The following is a 19,332-nucleotide window of genomic DNA, read 5'->3' as shown; positions in this document are numbered from 1 at the left end:
CAAATTAGGAGTGAAGGCATGGGTGGCGAGTAGACTGGCCAAGCAGACTCCATTCTGTGTCAGGGTGGCTCAGCATAATCATAAAAACACGGGACGAGATATTAACTGTCCGTTGTGCCAATAGATGGTATTGATGCTCACACATGAGGTTTGCCTTGATGTTGAGTGACGTGTGAACTGATATTGGACAGATGTAAATTTCGGCACACATCCTCAGTAGTGTACCTTCGAATCAGCCACTACACCCTCATCAAAGGTGGCCAGCTACAGGGTGGTCAAGCCTGTGCTCGTGTCCCATGCCCAATGCTTTTTTTCAATACCTCTATAACAAAAATCACAACTTCTGCAGCACCTATATCAACAAAACTTTCCATTATTATTCCTAGAACTATTCTGAAGGATATTACAGAAGGATTTGTTCATATGTTGTTAATTGTCTGATTTATGATAAACGTTCTTCTTATTTCTGAAGTAAATTGCAAAAAGATATGGAGAGAAAGAAGAGAAAAAAACTAACTTGCATGAGATTCTTCACCTACTCATCCTTGTTTTTTGGCACAGAGCGTGGCACACAAGGCGTTTTCAAGGTGTTGTGCCTGAGAATGTGCTCTTTTCCCATCCTTGTTCGTTGACAAAGAGTAGTCTGCCATAAGTATACTACATAATATTTCAGACTAGATAAATATCTTCTCAGCATGGTGTATTGCCCGTACAAGTTATTAATGACACTTGTGGTCTAGTTGCATGAAGTAGGCACACTACTACTCAAATTGAAGTGGAGGTGTTATGCACTGGTGAGAGCATAGGAACAGAGTTTGACCCAACACAACAGATGGATTTAAAGGTTTTAATGAAGGCAATAGCCCAAAATACATATATAATCACCTAATGTTGTCTAAGATCTTTTCACCAGTTTACGTTATTGTGATCAGTACAAGTTAATATTCTTCCATAGCTACTTCACCCAATACGGCTGGGAAACCAGGAATAATTTGTCTCAGTTGACTGTTATGTGTCTAGGTCACATGATTATTATGATATAACTGTGATGGATGTAGTGAAGAACAACACATCGATAATTTATGTCTATTTCATATCATTCTGCACACTTATGAACCAAACAAAGCTGGGAAATTACAGAAGAGTGAACAGTTCACTGGCTATTAAAGTTTTCTATAACATGACAGGTTGCAACATTAGTTCTTTATGGGCTGTTATAAATCAGATTGACGTTTACTTAGATATGAAATTAGGTCGGTTATAAATCCTTCAGATTTAAGTCGGCTAGATCACACCCACATATCACAGGCCTCTCATGAGAACGTGAGGGTGAACAATTCATTATGGAAAACAGTTTGGTACACATTCCAGGTGATTGTACACATAAGGACACTGCTGCAGGTTGGAACTTACTACTTTCTATCACTGTCCTGTTAAATATTATACTGTAGCAAGGCAAGTGAGAATGTAGAAAATGACCAACTGAAGTAGACATACACGAAGCTGGTTGAGGACAAGCTAGTGTAATAAAAAATTATTACAAAATCCATTTCATATTGCCATTAGAGACTAAGATTATATTAAGAAACCAATCAGATGATTAATATTGTGTTACTTTATTTGTCATGTTTATCTAAATGGTTTCCCTGCATGTCTTGGCTGTTGAAGTGCTTAATATCAGTAATAGGAAAAGAACAAAGGTTTGTTGATTACCTTCAATCGTTTTTCTTTTTTTGGTGGATTTGGTTTTAGGTCTATCAGCACTCGTTCTTGGCATCATACCTGATCTACAACCTGTATACAAGGTGAGTAAACAAATAATTAAACCTAAATCATATGCATGCATACAAAATAACTTAACTTGTTTAGGCCCTCTTGCAAAATCAATGACTTAGGGCTAAGAAATGTCTGAATATTTGAACCCAGACACAATGTTGATAAATCTTTTCATGGGATCAGTAAATGTGCCAACACATTTAACCTTCACGATACAATATACTGTTTTTTTATTAGAACTGCAATCAAATGGCATATCCGAGTCCATGTTCATAGCTGACATACAATCACTTAAACAATTTTGACTGTATATGTACTGTGATTGTATCTTTTAATTGATATCTGTGATGTCAATGCTTGCTGCTCTGGTATGTATCTGGTTTGTATGTAACACATTCGTCCTTGCATCAGAGAGGTGAAGGAGCTGAATCCTCCAGAAGTGTCAGATTCTGTCCTCCAGTTTGCCTCGTGGGGCGTTCATGGTCAGCAGCTGGTGAGTTAGTTTACAGGCTCAAATAAGGGCATTATTCTGGCCCATAATTATCCTTGTTGAAACACCTATTATGGATTTTCCACAGCACTGGGTTAAGCTGAAAGCCTACCACTGGGTGCCAGTAAGCATATAAATAATACAGTGACAGGCACCATGTGTGAAAGCGCACAAAGGATCCATGAAAAATGTTTTGCTAATAGAAAACGTCAATTGATAAATATAGCTGTACGTTTTGAATTGAGAAATTTGTGTTTGCCAAGTCATTATATTTGAATATGTGGGTTTTGGACTATTGGTAGGATATAGTGGTTCAGATATCTCAACTTTGTTCCTAGGAAACTTTCATTATATTATTTTTTCGATACACGATTAACCAAACTATTGAGAAAAATAATCAACAGGTTATTTGTTGATAAAGATCGCTGTCTGCTGTATCTTCAGCCTTAAATCAACTGCATATGGATTATATTTTGAATTGTCATTTTACATGAAGAAGTTAAGTTAAGTTAAGTTAAGTTATCTTTATTTGTCAGTTGTACACGAGGCACATTGAAATTCGTCTTTTCGCATATCCCCTCTCAAGTTACCACACTTCGGAGGGGGTCAGAGCGCAGGGTCAGCCGCAGTACAGCGCCCCTGGAGCAGTTTTTTGGGGTTAAGTGTCTTGCTCAAGGACACAATGGTAGAGATGGTGGGCACCGTAGACGCAATACCAGCCTCTGCTAGTTTTACAACTAACACCCTCCTGTCCGGTGCCGGGGATCGAACCAGTGACCTCATGGTTACTGGTCGGCCACCTTTTCCTCTAGGCCATCCTACCACCCCCAAACATTGCTGCATGAAGAAAGGTGAAAAAATCAATCTTCAGGAAGATGTCTTATTGTAGTGTATAATGCATAATCCCTTGCATTCATAGAATTCTCTCTGCCCCTCGGCGAAGGCTGTTCATTTATGACTTGAGAGGGAAAAACAAACTCCCTTTTTTTTAACCAAACAATTATTTTGAACAGAGGCCAGCAACAGTTGGATAAATCAAGCTGTTGCTGGAAGACATCTTGTTGGGCGACCAAAGCTCTCTGTGTGAGTAATGCCTCCGCCGTGCAGAGTGCTATGCACAGAATAATCAGTCTATTATTTTTCTCCGGTGCAGACAAGGAAAGTAATTAAGCATTTGATAGCATATTTATCTGGTTTCCTCCGTATTTCCACCTAGCCTCAGTGGAAGCCGCTCTCCAGGAAATCCTTGCAGCACTGTGTCAAAGCGCTAATCACAAAGTAGCAGTCATTACTCATGAGCTTTCCCCTGTATATTTGTCTTCGTTATCGCAAGAGATGAGCCACTCTGAATACGTTTTCATCAATGAGCGCGTTCTCCGTGTAAGATCAGTTCACCAAGTTCTCAATTTGTTCGACACATATGATTTATCGCCTGAATCCTTGTGTGCTGGGCTGCAACTCCAAGAATAAAGCATAAAAAGTGTCAGGAGGGCAAATATCTGACATGTCTCTTTAACATTTAGACCATACAGAAGAGTATCAGGGCCATGGGAGAGATCAAAATAAGAGAAGGAACTTTTTTTTTTAAATGTCGAGATAAAGATACAATATAGAGAATAAACTTGGTAGTAACTTGGTACAATAACTCCTAAGCAAAATGTACAAACGATGCATCTTTGCTACAACCCAAGTTTTTCAAAAACAAGACTCTTATCTCCACTATTTACTGCACTGCACTGAATCAGAGTTAAGGTATTGAATCATTTTCCCTTTGGTGTTGCGCTTAGTAGGCGGTGCTCTCACAGCCAGCAGCACACAGAAAGAAATATCTTAGTTTAGCTTAGAGGACGTCATGGTTTCAGTAAAAAAATAAGTTGCAGCCCCATTGTCTGCCTTATGACAATAGCAAAGATGCATCGTTTGTGTTTTAATAACCTTTTTCTCATGAGTTATTGATAGCCAAAGTTTGAACATGCCAACATCTTTCCAGGTTTCCAGCACTCGTTATTTGTCGAGTTTATTCTCAACATTGTATTTCATCTTTATTCACTAAATTGTATTTCCATTTTATTCCCGACATTATGAATATTCTCAAAGTGCACAATGATAAAAAAAGAAATCTCTAATTTTTACTCTCCCGTTGACCTAATCTTCTCTTGCGGAAGACTAAATTCATCCAACGGCGTGGGAATATGAAAACAAGCTGATGTTATCTTTCCTAACAATAATGTGACGGAATGTGAAGGTGTGTTCTATACTGTGCACCGTGTGGGAACATGGAAGTTAGGTGAACTATAATACAGTGATGATCACAGCTTGTGGCATTGTTTTAAAATCCTGTTTCTGTCTCTATAGTTATATGTATTCGAAAACAACATTTACTACCAAGCGGATGTGCAGAGCAGCTCGTGGAGGCTGACGTCTTCTGGGCAGGAGGGGATCATCTTCAACGGCATCACAGACTGGCTGTATGAGGGTAGGAGAGACTAAACTCACTCATAAAACCTATAGCACACCCTGGCTCCAGTTAGAAGATAGGATAGAAGAATTCAAATGCTACCTGAATAATCTGGCATTCCTCTCACTGAAGAAAGCATTGTAATGTTTCGTATGTCCATCCGTAATATTTTCAGAATCTAAGATAACTATTGACATTTGTAAAAATGTCTATACATAAGACCTATATTTATATTTACTTGACAGTGATGTCTCATCGCATTTTGTGACTATTTCTGGAGACAGTGCGAGTACTTTTTAAAACTAGGGGCACGCACGCGACCGGAAGAGTCGCCGACAATTGTATCATTATTATTAGTGCTTTGAGAGAGAGAGACAGAGAGAGGGAGAAAAGGGACAGTCCGCGAGTGATCATTGAAACGATCAACAGCGTGGATCACGTGACCTACTCTCATCTCAGTGTCCCGCTGTCGTCACGTCTTTAACATGTTGCCAACTGGCGACTTTTTCCGCTACATTTGCCGACTTTTTCTGCCAAAGCGCTGAGGCTGGTTAAAGACCAGACACATCTTACAACTTTTTTTTTAACCGCGCGCACGAGAGCAGAGTAGCAACAGCTGCTGTGTACTCCTCCTCACCGCTGACAGCACTCAGTCACATGGGCAGTCTGATAGCAGCCCCCCGTCACCTGCAGCAGCCAGCAGACAGACAGCAGACAGACAGGCGATATGACCAAAATCTCATATCCCGGTATAGAAATGTCTTATCCCGATAACGATACATTTGACGATATAGCATATTTTCTGTAAATTCAATTAATAAATATTTAATACAAATAATTAAATATTTACCAATATTTGATTATTTTCAGCTTTTATTAAAACGCAAATTTTCAAGCATTCAACAAAATAGAAAATTGCAATGTGACATTTGAGTAGTTTTGGGCCGTGTGGAGTTTCAGGGCACAAAATTGACTGAATTGGTGGATTCCTCCTTAGCTTAGCTCATTAGCCTAATGGAGCTATCCTCTTTAGCTGAGGCTGCAGTGGCTTGTAAATTCACCCCGCGGAGAGGGTGACCGCCCCGGGAGCGCAGGAGCTTCTCACCGCTGAGAGAGCAGCCGAGCCGCGCATTACTGCGAGCCTGTCGAGCGCTGCCCGGGTGACGTCGGTTCGACTGCTCTGTCAGCGGGGATATATGATCCTCTCCTTATGGAATACTCGTCTACACGTGTGCAAACACAGACAGGTCTGTTACCGATGGATTTTAGTGTCCGAAATGAACTTTGATTATCACACAAGCGAGAAAAGCCTGGTGCGGTCGGCGGAAGTAGTGTGATGGAAGCGCAGCGGGGCTAGGAAGCGCTAAGTGTTTCTGCTTCAAAATAAAAGTCAAAGTTGACTTTGATTTCTCACATTTCACACCAGTTAAAGGCTTTTAATGTGAAGTTAAGCTGTAGGAAATCTTCGGTTTAATTAACAGTAACTTCACTGCGAGCTACTGTATAGTTTGTGTCCTAAAGAGTGGGATTTGCAACATAATGAAATAAACGATATTGCATAAAATTAAATAATAAAGTTTTTGTTTCGTCAGACGATATATATCGCCATATCGCAGAGCCCTAGGTCCACATTCAATAGGCCACTGCATATCTATAAAAAAGCTAACCTTGTAGTTATATGGCAACAAAAAAATTGTGTAAAGTGAGTTTGTAAATATGTAAATAGGCCTAATTAATTTGTAAACTACCTGGTCAGCATTTTCTATTAATTTAGCCTTTTTCAGAAATGCATATAATGCAAATCAGTTGATAATGTCATCTAGCTACTAATAGTTACTTTTTGGGCCAATAACTATTTTCCTTACAGGAATCAGCAGAGATAGAACAATCAGAGGGCTCAGATGTAGAAGTGGTTGTGGTAAAAATGGGCAAAAAAAAATCCTTTTCCTAAAGGAATGTCTGAAGGATGGTGATGCAAAATCAAAAACACAATGAACTGTATCATCTGTTGTCAGTCAGTGCGTTTCCATGGCACAACTAGATTTGATTATCACATATATCGAACAAGACACTCGAACGGACCGTGTCACTTGTCTGAGTATACATGGCCTTTCAGAAATCGGATAAATGTCCGATGCATGGCTGTCTCCACTATGCTAGGTGGCGCTGTAGCCCTTTCAACCATGCTTTCAACAAGTGGTTTTAGAGCCACGTCCGGTTCCCTTCCGTCAATAACCCTATCACGCGCAGCATAGACATTATAATGTCTATGACGCGCAGGCACACAAGCACAGAACGAGAAGTCCGATATGCGATGTCCGATCCCTGTATACATGCAGAGAGAAAGCCGACAATGAACGAGTTATCTAGGTGTTCTTATCCGACTTCTCTTGTCCGTTATTGTGCCGATTTGTGTCCGAAGTAGATCGGATAAAGGTGTTTACATGCAGTTTAAAAGTCCTGTTGAGGTCTTATTTGTTTAGTTACCCGATTATGAGTCTGCATGTAAACGCACTGATTGTGGTCCAAAACATGCTGGCAATACAACATCAATAGGCCTGATATAGTTAAAATTGGGAAACATTTGAATAGATGCGTTGCAGGTCTATTCAATGTGTGCCCCTACATTTTCTGCTTGCGCCCCTAAAAATTCTGAGTTAGGGGCACCAGTGCTCCTAGTAAAAAAGGTTAGTCTGGAGCCCTGGATTGTCATGTTAATGACCTCTGTATGTCAGTGACAAAGGTTGATGTAATACACAGGTCTACTGGTGAAAAAACAAATGCTGATAAATCTGCCATCTCCTTTGTGAGTGTTCTTTGAAAACTTAAAATATAACAGTTAATTTACATCTAATAAGCTGGGACTAATTAGACTAGGATAAAGAATAAGGGAGAATTTAATGATTTTGCAAACAATAAGTATACTCCTGGGCCCGGCTCAGATTTTTCTTCTCTTGTTTTTTTTCAGAAGAGGTGTTGAACACACATTCGGCCCACTGGTGGTCTCCAGATGGCTCCAGACTAGCCTACCTCACCATCAACGACTCCCTGGTTCCTAACATGCTCCTGCCCCGCTTCACAGGCTCCCTCTACCCCAGGGCGACGGAGTACCCTTATCCAAAGGTGGTTACGGAACTTAGAGTAATACAAGTGCAATCAGTTAAAGCCGGACAAACATTAGGCATCTCTGCACTGACATGTTGTTAGTACTCTAGTGGTCAACAAAACAGACGGTAATAATAAATATTAAGTTGTAGATACAAAGCGTGATATTTTTGAATCCATATACATGCATGTAAATAAGGGAATATCCAACAATTCAGTGCAAAAGGAAATGGTGACGATCGGGAATAGATATTACTCACTTAAACGCAAATGAGGGGCAAATTGCGCTCAGCTGCCAAACTGTGTGGGCATGTTAGCGCCGCCATATAATTAGTGCACATTCCTTTGTGGATACGGTGCTAACATGGGGCAGATTGCTGCACTGTTTACCGGCAAATCATGGAGCTATTAGCCCGCACAATCCATTATTTGTGGATCTGGCCCTTTATTTTAAATTAGCTATATTTTTTATCTGAACTCTCCTGAAATCCTTCAGCTTCCAACAACCCTACCAACCTGACTTGACTATAACCTGGGGGGTGTAGTGTAGTGTGTAGGCCTATACCCCCTTCATTGCAACTTCACTTTATCAAACCAGTGCTATGAATAATACAACTACAGGCTGTCGGCTTTAGCTCATCCATGAGAGCGAGTCAATCCTCTTCTTGTTGGATTCATGTTACAGTGACTTGCTTCCTTTGAAGAGCGACAGCTGTAGGGATCTGTGGACCTGGGAGGGTTAGGAATATGATTTGCGTTTAGTAAAGCAAGTTAACACACCCATCGTTTGATGCAGGTGTTTAGCCTATCAAATGCCTCCTATATGGGTGATGGGTTGTTGAAAACTGCTGGAATGGAAGGTGGGAGGCAACTTCATTTAGCGGTTCATAACGATATATGGTGAGATTGGGATCATTGGAAGGCATCTACTTAATTAAGCATTGCACTTGATCCTAGCCTAGTCCAGACAGTATTCAAAAACTCAGTGAATCTTCCTTGAGTGGGGTCACAGTACTATAGTGGGACCAAATGAAAGAGAAATGTAATTGCCTCCTTCCTTTTGTCTATGAGATCAATGAGAGTGAATAGCAGTCCTTGGGGGGGGGGATCTCTTTGTGAGTCAACACACAGTAAAGTAATAGCCTTGTGAGTAGCTGGTAACATGTTTCTGCACTTAGGAAAATACTTAATTACTGCCAGAAGCCAATATCATTAAAGATGTTTGAGCATAACAAGGCCAACAGTCGGGGCGCTCCGGTTGAGTATTAGATAGAGCCTTATCACATCAGTCCTTATCACAGTGGTTGTGTGTTCGAATCCGACCTGTGGACTCTTACTGCATGTCATCCCCGCTCTCTCTCCCCATTTCAACTCTGTACTCTGATCTTCAACTATCAAATAAAAAAGGTGAAAACACCCAAACATATTTAAAGAAAACAAGGCCAACAGTCTACAGCCAGAGATTACAAGGTTGTACTTTGACACAGCAGGGCATTGAGCTAAATGCTAATGGCACCATGATAACATGCTCACGATGAGAATGCTAACATGCAAGTATTGCTACATTAAATTCGATTTGATGGAAATAAGTTTTAAAAGGTATTTGATCTGAAATCGGTATGTTGAAGAAAACTAGGAAAATACATCAGCCAATACTACTGTATCCCCATGTGAATGTAAGTATCTCTCAAATGTATGCAGGCAAAAATATTTGTAGTTGAATCAGATTTGTAAAATAACACTTCAAGATGAAACCAAGATTTTAAAAGTGCACCCAATTTCAAAATGAAATTATGCATATTAACTATTAAAATGAAAAAAAATTAAATTGCAAACAAATGAAGGCCCAATATTGTTTCTACAATACTAAACTTCTAAAATGTTGTTCCTTTTCTGCTAACATGTATGTCAACATTATCTTTGATAGGCCAACATTGCATCAGTGAGGCTACTCTACTTTACATGGCATTTTGAGCTGTCTAATTGACATCATAGACGCATCACCAATTGCTAAAATATGAAATACATGTCTAAGCAGATGCAGCGAAACCTTGTACCACAAAGATGATATTTCTTTCTACAGATCCAACCCACATTTGGAAATAGTTGTCACTTCTGTGTGGGAGCTGATAGGAAGTCAGAGTTGTTTGTTTTGTGTCAGTTTTTGAATGGTTGCAGTGCGGTTTTTAATTAAAGGTCCCATATTATACACTTTTCGGTTCTATTATACACCATATTATATGGTCTTAGTGGTCCCTAATACGTTTTTCTTTAATTGTTTGCTGAAAAAAACTTTCAGATAATTTATTGTACTATACTGATGTTCAGCTAATCTCACAATGGCCTATTTTTTAAAAAGAGCTGCAGCTCCCCTCGTAAATATACAATCTTTGAGCTGCCCCCGCCCCCTGTCCGGAAGCGAAGCCAGATACGCCTCGCCCTCTGTCTGTCAGGGCCGTGGACCAATAAGAAATAGGGGTGTGGGCTGCACAGTGGAAGCTTCTGGCTTTCCAGTTTGTGAGGTCAGAAAAGGGGAAAATTCTGACTGGAGTATATTGGGGGGGAGGGGTGGGGGTTTCAGAAAGGGGGAGAGTGAGAACAGGAGAGATTGTTATTTTTTTTTATATTTTGGCAGTCTCTAGGCACACCGTGGACCCATGTATATGTTAGAACACATTTAAAAAGTGCATTTAGCATAATATGTGACCTTTAAGGTAGGATTATAATAAAATCATTTTAAATTTCACAGGTCGTTTCAAATGACTTATTGTTGAACATGTAGTCACGACAATATCTGGAAATACAATGTCAAAGCTCGTGCAATGGTTGTCAACAGTTACATGTACTATATGTTAATTGTATTGGTACTTTATAAGAAAGCAGGAGAATATTAATTGTTGACTCTCTTCCCATTTAGTATTCCATCCGATTTCTTATAGCTGCCCTCAACAGGGCTTCAGTAGAACAGAGTAGAACCATTGTATAACGCTAGTATGCCTCTTAAAGAGCAGGAAGTGAAGGATTGGACAAGACAGGAATGATAGCCAATAAAAAATAAGCAAGCATTAGTGCCGAATAGATACTGTCATTTTTATGATAGGTTGTGCTGTATTTTTGTCATGTAGACTAATGAGCTGTATTTCTGATGGAAGACTAAGTGCAGGAAAGGGACTGACTGCCTCCGGGGCTGCACAGTGCACAGTTATTTTTCTAGTTGTTTCATATTCTCATTATATTCGCTGTTGAAGTCCTACTGGCATTGTTCACTATGACGTGCTTTAAAAATAGAAATCAAGCGCGGCATGTTGCTCAGTGCTGATTGTATTCGCTGGACAGTGCCTGCAGTCCTTCATTGGTATAGCTTCCAATTTGATTATTAGTCCTGTGAATGTAATTGTAAATGTGTAATTTTTTTCCCTCTAGATGGGTCAAATCAATCCCACAGTCAAACTCTATGTCGTCACTGTGGATGGCAGCTCCCTAACTACTGAACTGATGCCTCCAGACAGTTTTGAAAAGAGGTATGCATGATAGAAACACATTTTGAACAATAATACTATCTATAACTACTATTGGTTCTTTGCTTAATACAGCCGACATGTATTTCCCCTAGTGAGTACTACATCACCATGGTGACATGGGTGACACAGGAGAGGCTGAGTGTGAGATGGCTGAATCGAGCTCAAAACATGTCCATTCTTTCACTATGTGATGTCATAACAAGTGACTGTATAAAGGTCAGAAGGTTGCTGCTGATCATTCTTTGATTTTTTCCATAATCTACAAATCAATTTACAGAAAGTTTTATGTACTGACTTTATCTCTCCAATTCAGAAACATGTGATGACATCGGAGAAGTGGCTTGATCGGCAGGTGAGTGCATCCGTTTAGAAGTGGTTCAGTTTTTTTTTTGATGAGCCCGTTTATATTAAAAGCCCTTCAGTGAATTCACTCATACAAAATGGTAGTATTATATAATAGCTCAGATAATAGCCTATGGAGAATGAAAGGCCAATTGCTTATAAAGGGCAGGCAAAAATATTAAAAGGTCATTGAACTCCTTGTACTCTAACGGTGCACGGTTAAAGCCAGCTGCATGTGTTTCCTCAGCACTAATTCGATTAGTACAGCAGCACAGTCATGTCACGCTCACCAATCTCCTGTTTTTAATTATTCTTTTTAAAAGAAATCCTGAAATACATCTTCACTAAAATCTGTTTTGATACTGCCAATTTAAAGTGTCAATTAACAGACAATTAAAGTGTTGACAAATAATTATACAAGAAACAATATCAACAGTCATTTAAAAGTAGACCAGATCAGAAAATATGAAAATGGTTGTTAAAATGAGATGCATTTTACTTCATTAACCGGATACATTGGAAATAAAGGCTTGCGTGTAATGATGGCTTGTTTGTGGTTTGTCTTAATTTCCCAGAATGAGGAGCCAATGTTTTCCAAGGATCACACCACGTTCTTCATCACTATGCCCTTAAAACATGGTGGCAGCGGTTCATTTGACCACATCACCATGATCTCCAACCAAGTAAACCCATTACAAACTCTTATTATAGAATACATACATTCAGTAAATGCTTTCACAGTTTAAATAAAACGTTTTGTGTATTTGTACTTTTTTATTCTTATTCTCTTATCGTTCCTCCCTACAGTAATAAGTCAGACTGCTCATTGGATTACATTTTTAAAGGGTGTATTCACACAGGGAAAGTCCGCTAGTTCACTTGCTTTAGTCAAGACCAAATAGAGTTTAGATTTTTTTGGTGTGGTCCACTTTCATATTGCCCCTTTTGTACGTGAACCAGCATTACGAAGCAAAACCACACGTGATCTGAGGTCATTCATTCATTGGACAGACATTCTGGGGTGGAGAGAAGCAGGAAGAACAAAGTAAAAACTGCAAAATATATAATTGATATAATATGGGGTTAAAAATAATAAAAAGACCTACATCTAGCCTATAAATAAAGAAGAAAAAAATCTAATTATTGTCGTTTCATATGGTTATAATATGAAGCCCTATGAAAATGCCACGTTATGTGTCTTGTAGTCTACGATGTGAAACATAATTTTTACTGTATTTTTGCTGCTGGACGTGCGGCTCGCAAGAAGAATAGGCTCATGCCGACACTCAGCTGATTAAGCTGTGTATCAGCTGGGTGTCAGTTTGGCGCAGTTCAGCTCCAAACTGACACAGGGATAGTATTGACAGTCCCGTACATGGGAAGCAAAATAAAAAACACACACACTTCTTGCGCAGCGTGAACCTGTTGGCACTGTGCGGGAGACGCTCCCCTCTCCTTCATCTGACCGCTGAACACATTCAGCATTTTTACGCGTCCTCTCGATCAAATGTAATATATTGTTTTGGGCTCCCGGTCAAACCACAATTTATCGTCCTAACAATGGCGACAACAACACTTTCCCATAATGTGAAGCTGACGGCAATTTATTAAAAAAGAAAAAGGCACAGTGCTTCCTGCATTCGGGTCAGATCGAGTCCGGACAATTTCACACCACAACCCAAATGCAGCAGAGTGCGTTTAGAAACGCACCGAGACTACCTCTTTAGCTGGGTCTCGGAGCGCTTGTTTGGTCCGCCCCCAAGTGTGATTGCTGTATTCACACCTGCCTGAAAGATGCGCACCGAAGGCAGAAGTGCACTTGTTTCAACTGAACTAAACACGGCATGTGTGAATACACCCTAAGTCTCACCATTTTGAAATGTGTACTGAGACACCAGAGAATTAAGAAACCATTTTTTTTTTCAATAGTAGAGTGTTGTACAGAAGATGCACTGGAGGCACTGGGTTCTGTGCCAGATAAGTTTAGTTTGTAGAGATAATAAGTGAAACGAAAGTTGAACAAAAGTGCATTATCAGAGCTGGGCAAGAGAAAGAAAATACTTTAAAACAATGCAGGCCATGTAACGTCATGTTAACAAGCTTTATGTTGTCTTGTTTTTGTCATGCTTCTCATTCTGAGGGTGAAGAGGTCAACCTCCGCCACCTGACCTCTGGAAGCTGGGAAGTGTCTGAAACTCTGGCCTATGATGAACGTACACACTCAATGTAAGCATGGCACCATAGCATACAACCATACGATGTGATAAATTATATTTAACAACATGAGGTCTTGAATTAACAGGTTCTTTGTATCGTTATTGTTTTTCAGTTATTTCCAAAGTACAGAGGAAGGGTCAACACAACGACATTTGTACAGGTATCAAATGGATTTGGCCTCAATACGGTAGAAGTGTGATTCATTATTAAATAAGAGTTTGACATTATGTTTAGAATTTTCACAAAGTCAGCAAAACAAAAAATGCATTTCCATCCACTACTGTGATATGAAAATTGAGAGTTGCCGCATTGAGTTGCACCAATACTCCTTCAATCATGTGTGTTTCATGTTCTAGTTGGAGGAATGTTACAGTCTCCTCATCATTTCACACTGTCACAATACAGTTGAGAGAAAGGTGGACATTCAGGTCACCTGTACATCATAATGTATTTACTTATTTAGTTTTTTTCATGATATATTGACTTCAAAATGTATGGCATTTTCACTCAGTTATTCATGCGTAAATAAAAAATATGCATAAAATCAGGTAGTCACTGAGTCAAACTACAAGGCTGATACTTTATTTTGAAACAGACGTTTCAATCCAAGAAATTGCAAATCCTCACAAATCATCTCCTTTTTTCAGTGCGCGCCTTTTGTAATTTCTCATTTAGAGTCTCCACCGTGGATCCATTTCATAAAGAATGCCTGACCTGCTACCTCTTCAAATCCAATTGCACCTACTACGACTCCATCCTCAGCCCAGACTACCAACATGTCCTTCTCCACTGCAGAGGTAACACGTCATTATGACCTAATACAGCAACATCATACCTGAGTGGATCATGAGGCTGACAAGTCATAAATTGGACTTTGCAGCAAGGAATAATTGGGTTTGTTCAGACGATTTCCAAGACTTTCACAGCCCCCCTTTTTTTTGGTGGTGGGGGGGTGGTTACTGCCATAACTTCACACACAATAATACACTGGAACTCTGGATTGGTTGCCAACTGTCCATTAAAATACGGAATCGTTCCGTATTTGGAAACTAAAAGACCCATTCCTTCCTGAACTCATTTTGAAAATCACTGTTGGGGCAGTTTGTATTAGCCTATAATGAAACTGTGCAGCTCTGACTGCTGCTTCTGTCTCTCTCTCTGCCTGTCTGGAATGCGCTTCTAGTTGACCAATGAGAAGTGCTGTATCGTGTTGCTGCATGCTGTTCTCATTGACCAATGAAAAGCGTTGGCAGTGTTGCTGAGATACTCCTGCGACACAAGTTTCAAAAACATGGCTAAGGGTACTCAATTAATCAAGTCGGCTGCTGGCATTTAAAGGATAAACAGTTAAAGGATGGGAAAAAGCCCCCTTTTCAGGGGACCCCTAAAAATGATTGTGAAAAAAAGAAAGAAGGTCTGTGTTTGACGAGTAACTAGTAGTAGGGAAGTAGTTGCAAAACACCCTCAAAGTCTGTGATGATTTTAAAAAACTAAAAAGTTCTTGAATAAATACAGTGATGATAATGTAATCAAATTCTGATGTGTATGTGGCCTATTTGTGCATGTATGGTATGAATATGACTTTTTACAACAGAGTATATTATATATTTAGATACAGTGTTGTAATTATTATGGTCAACCAATAAATCAATAAGATCGATTAACTCCGGCGGGCTTTCTTCAAAACTCTGTGTGTGCGTAAGACCGCAGTGACACAGCAGCCAGTAAAACAAGATACAATGCAAAATATTGCTCAGCGTGAAGTCCTGTGTGTATTTACACACAAAGCCATCAGGAAACAAACCAGCTGACAAAGAGACACAAACACGGACAGAGAGAGTGCCTCAGTTTTCAAGTCCTCTACCCATTGCATATTGACTAACTCACTCTTATCCATAAGCTGGCCATTCAAACAATAGCCTACAATACTGCATTTATTTAATAAAGCAGTTGATAACAACTACACAAACCAATCATGACACACAGTAAACATGTGACTCAACAACCAAGAAACGCTCAATTTAGATAAATTAGCCACGGCGGGCTTCTTCTTCCCAACTGTATGTGTGCGTGCTTGAATGTGTGTGAGTGTGTGTGTGTGTGTGTGTGTGTGTGTGTTTTAACAGCAGGAGTGACAACATTTTCAGAGTTGCGCCAAACAACATAGGCTACAATGCATAATATCACACAGCAGCACAAAGTTAAATACACACCACAGAGAGAAAGTTAACTGCCAGGAAACAAGCTAGCAGTAAGCAAAGAGAAAGGGAAAAGAGACATACAAACACAGAGTTTCTGACTCACAGTTCTGAAGTCTTCTTTCGCCCATATTGATGAAGTTTTCATGTTGCATGTCCCGCTGTATAAACTTACCGTCTTTTCTTTTGGAAGAAGTAGTGAAAACGAGAGGAAAAAAAACATCTACACAAATATCACATTAATTCTTTCTCAAATCTCACATTATTTTGTTCCCCCCCAACAGAGAGTGTGTGTGTGTGTGTGTGTGTGTGTGTGTGTGTGTGTGTGTGTGTGTGTGTGTGTGTGTGTGTGTGTGTGTGTGTGTGTGTGTGTGTGTGTGTAAAGACAGCAGTAACAAAGCGACAAGTCAAACAAGATACAATGCAACATATTATTCAGCGATAACTTGTGTGTGTGTATTAATTATTTTTAACACATGCAAATCTCAAGGGCTTATCAAGACAGTATCATTGCCTGTATCGACTTTCTCACTTTTATCCAAAAGCTTGCCATTCAAACAATAGCCTAGCAACAATGTAACAAATCAATAAAAAGTTGTCACCAACTAATGGCAGACATTCTACACATGGTACAAACCGATTACAAAACACAATCATGAGGGGCAAAACAGCCAATAAATGCTCAATCAGATCAAATAACATTTTTCAAAGCATCGGCAGTGTGTTTGTGTTTGTGTGTGTGTGTGTGTGTGTGTGTGTGTGTGTGTGTGTGTGTGTGTGTGTGTGTGTGTGTGTGTGTGTGTGTGTGTGTGTGTGTGTGTGTGTGTGTGTGTGTGTGTGTGTGTGTGTGTGTGTGTGTGTGTGTGTGTGTGTGTGTAAGGACAGCAGTGATAACAGAAACTTCAGTTTCCAGGCAAACAAACAATGCAAAATGAACACACAGTGCACCTAAACACAGTTCTTGACATTCAAACAACAGTCAATAAAAAGGCCTACACTATTCTAGTCAGTAAAAGGATAGCAAATGACTTATTCAGCAACAACAAACCAACCAAGAAAAAAAATGTCACCCATTGCTGGCAAACATTCTGCACAATGTACAAATCACCACACACAGTCAACATGTGACTCAACAACCAAGAAAGGCTCAATTTAGATACATAAAAAAAAGTCTTCCCAACAACTGAGTGTGTGTGTGTGTGTGTGTGTGTGTGTGTATGTGTGTGTGTGTGTGTGTGTGTGTGTGTGTGTGTGTGTGTGTGTGTGTGTGTGTGTGTGTGTGTGTGTGTGTGTGTGTGTGTGTGTGTGTGTGTGAGAGTGTGTGTGTGCGCGCGCGCGCATGTTTGGAGGCGTGGGCAGGTGCGTATGTGTGTGTGAGTGTGTCTGTCATGACAGCAGGAGTGACACAACAGGTTCAGTGTTGCGCCAAACAACATAGGCTACAATGCAAACACAGCAGCAATAAGTTAAATACAAATCACAGGGAGAAAGTTAGCTGGCAGGAAACAAGCTAGCAGTTAGAGTTAGCAAAGAGAAAAGGGAAAGAGACTTCGAAACACAGCTTTTCTGACTCACAGTTTTGAAGTCTTCTTTCTTTTCTTTCAGTTTCCACATCATAATATGTCCCTCTCAGCTTTGTTGGCCATCTTGTTTGTTGACAGGACTTCTCTTGCTCTCTCCATCGCAGTTAGGATGTATCTTGAAGCATGTTAGCGGCTATTAGGGTTGCGAAGGGGTTGGAAAGATTCCGGTAAATTTCCGGAAACTTTCCAAGGGAACTGTCGCTTGGAATTTTGAGGAATATTCAAAATTGGGAATTATAGGAATTAACTAAATGACTGTTTCGTATCCAAACATAAATCTAAACATATAAACATGATGTTTTGTCTTAAGCAGGCATCCATGCAAACGAATACAATTTAAAAAGAACATTGCATTTGAACATATTTATTTGTAAGTAGAACTTTTGATTATTTTATGAACAATCAATAATTTCACTGAACAACAAAAAGATGAATGTTGAATGAAATATTACTCATCTGTCTGACCCTACCCATTCAATAAATTAAGTAAAATGCCCCCCCATGTTATGGAGGGATGCACAGTGCATGTAGGGGGTGTGGCCTCAGTACCCCTGCAGTATAGCAGTGTGCGAAGTGTAGGGCCTACTTGCATGAAATCTTGTTGTTTTACTCAAGATTATGCTAAAATATTTCCGTTACTATATTTAAAATCACTGTTTACGCCTCTGTAAACCTGGTCTATTAAAAATAAATATATAATATCACGTTGGGTGTCTCAATAAGCTTTTCAAAAAAATCAGATTTTGAATTAAATAAATATTATAAAACGTAGTTGAATAAACTGCTTTTTGCTGTGTAGAACGTTTGCAAGGACTGACAAAACATAGTTAGAAGGATTTAGTGCATTTGGTTTCTTTAAATTGAGTAAAGTAAGTTTCCAACTTTGAAAATTCATGGAATTTTGCAAACCTAGCGGCCATAGATAACAACACTGGAAAACCAACTTATGTCACTTACACGTCTATATTGTTTGTTGTTAGTTTGACTGGCTTCACATTTCACTATCTTTTTCCAGTGTCCTTCATTCAGGATTTTTCTTTTTGAGTTTTCCCCTTAATTATGCCTGTACTATCAGTTTGAGTAACAGCTTTTTCACATCAAACACAGGTGTGACTAATATTGTTAATGAGGACCCTCTTCAGGTACCCCAGTGAGACATGTCAGGGAGACAGCATGAACAAATCATACACACACCCAAACTCACACTCAGGCTGTGTTCTAAAAGCCCTAACATCCTACTTATATTAATTGTGATGTCAATTTGAGTATGTTGTGGTTGGGTATGTGAGTTTGTGTAAGCAAGAAATGCCCGGATGAGTACTTACTTCCGGGAAAAGAGTTTGTGTATGGATCGATAGGTTACTTTTCCTACTCAACCGCCCCACAATGCATTGCGCCTTTTGATGTTAGTAGTCCGTTTCGAATACAGCCTCAGACACACACACACACTACAGCTGCGTTCCAATACCCATACATTCTGCTATTTAGTATGGAAGAAAACAGATTTAGGATGTCCCAATTATTGTGGTCAAATTTAATATACTTATTTTTACCCTGCGTTCCAAATCCCAAACTCTTTCCTTTTTTATTCTACATACTACATCCAACCATAACAAATATTTAGTTAGCATGCAGTAGGCAT

The 19,332-nt window shown here is 39.6% G+C and overlaps 1 protein-coding gene across 1 annotated transcript in view; it reads left to right on the top strand.

Annotated features, from left to right (window-relative positions):
- The window catches only part of LOC307258753 (inactive dipeptidyl peptidase 10-like), a gene marked incomplete at both ends in the record, with an annotated part of 106,360 nt that overhangs the window by 74,533 nt on the left and 12,495 nt on the right, over positions 1 to 19,332 (top strand). The window contains 11 exons of the mRNA XM_080038408.1: positions 1,753 to 1,805; positions 2,188 to 2,269; positions 4,622 to 4,742; positions 7,693 to 7,847; positions 11,253 to 11,350; positions 11,443 to 11,566; positions 11,664 to 11,702; positions 12,268 to 12,375; positions 13,827 to 13,918; positions 14,022 to 14,069; positions 14,585 to 14,706. Coding sequence (XP_079894534.1) covers positions 1,753 to 1,805; positions 2,188 to 2,269; positions 4,622 to 4,742; positions 7,693 to 7,847; positions 11,253 to 11,350; positions 11,443 to 11,566; positions 11,664 to 11,702; positions 12,268 to 12,375; positions 13,827 to 13,918; positions 14,022 to 14,069; positions 14,585 to 14,706 — 1,042 coding nt within the window. The remainder of the gene's footprint in view (positions 1 to 1,752; positions 1,806 to 2,187; positions 2,270 to 4,621; positions 4,743 to 7,692; positions 7,848 to 11,252; positions 11,351 to 11,442; positions 11,567 to 11,663; positions 11,703 to 12,267; positions 12,376 to 13,826; positions 13,919 to 14,021; positions 14,070 to 14,584; positions 14,707 to 19,332) is intronic.

Source organism: Ammodytes marinus (genome assembly GCF_949987685.1).
Source record: "Ammodytes marinus genome assembly, chromosome: 12".
Lineage (NCBI taxonomy): Eukaryota > Metazoa > Chordata > Actinopteri > Uranoscopiformes > Ammodytidae > Ammodytes > Ammodytes marinus.
This window is presented reverse-complemented; position numbering and strand designations above follow the sequence as displayed.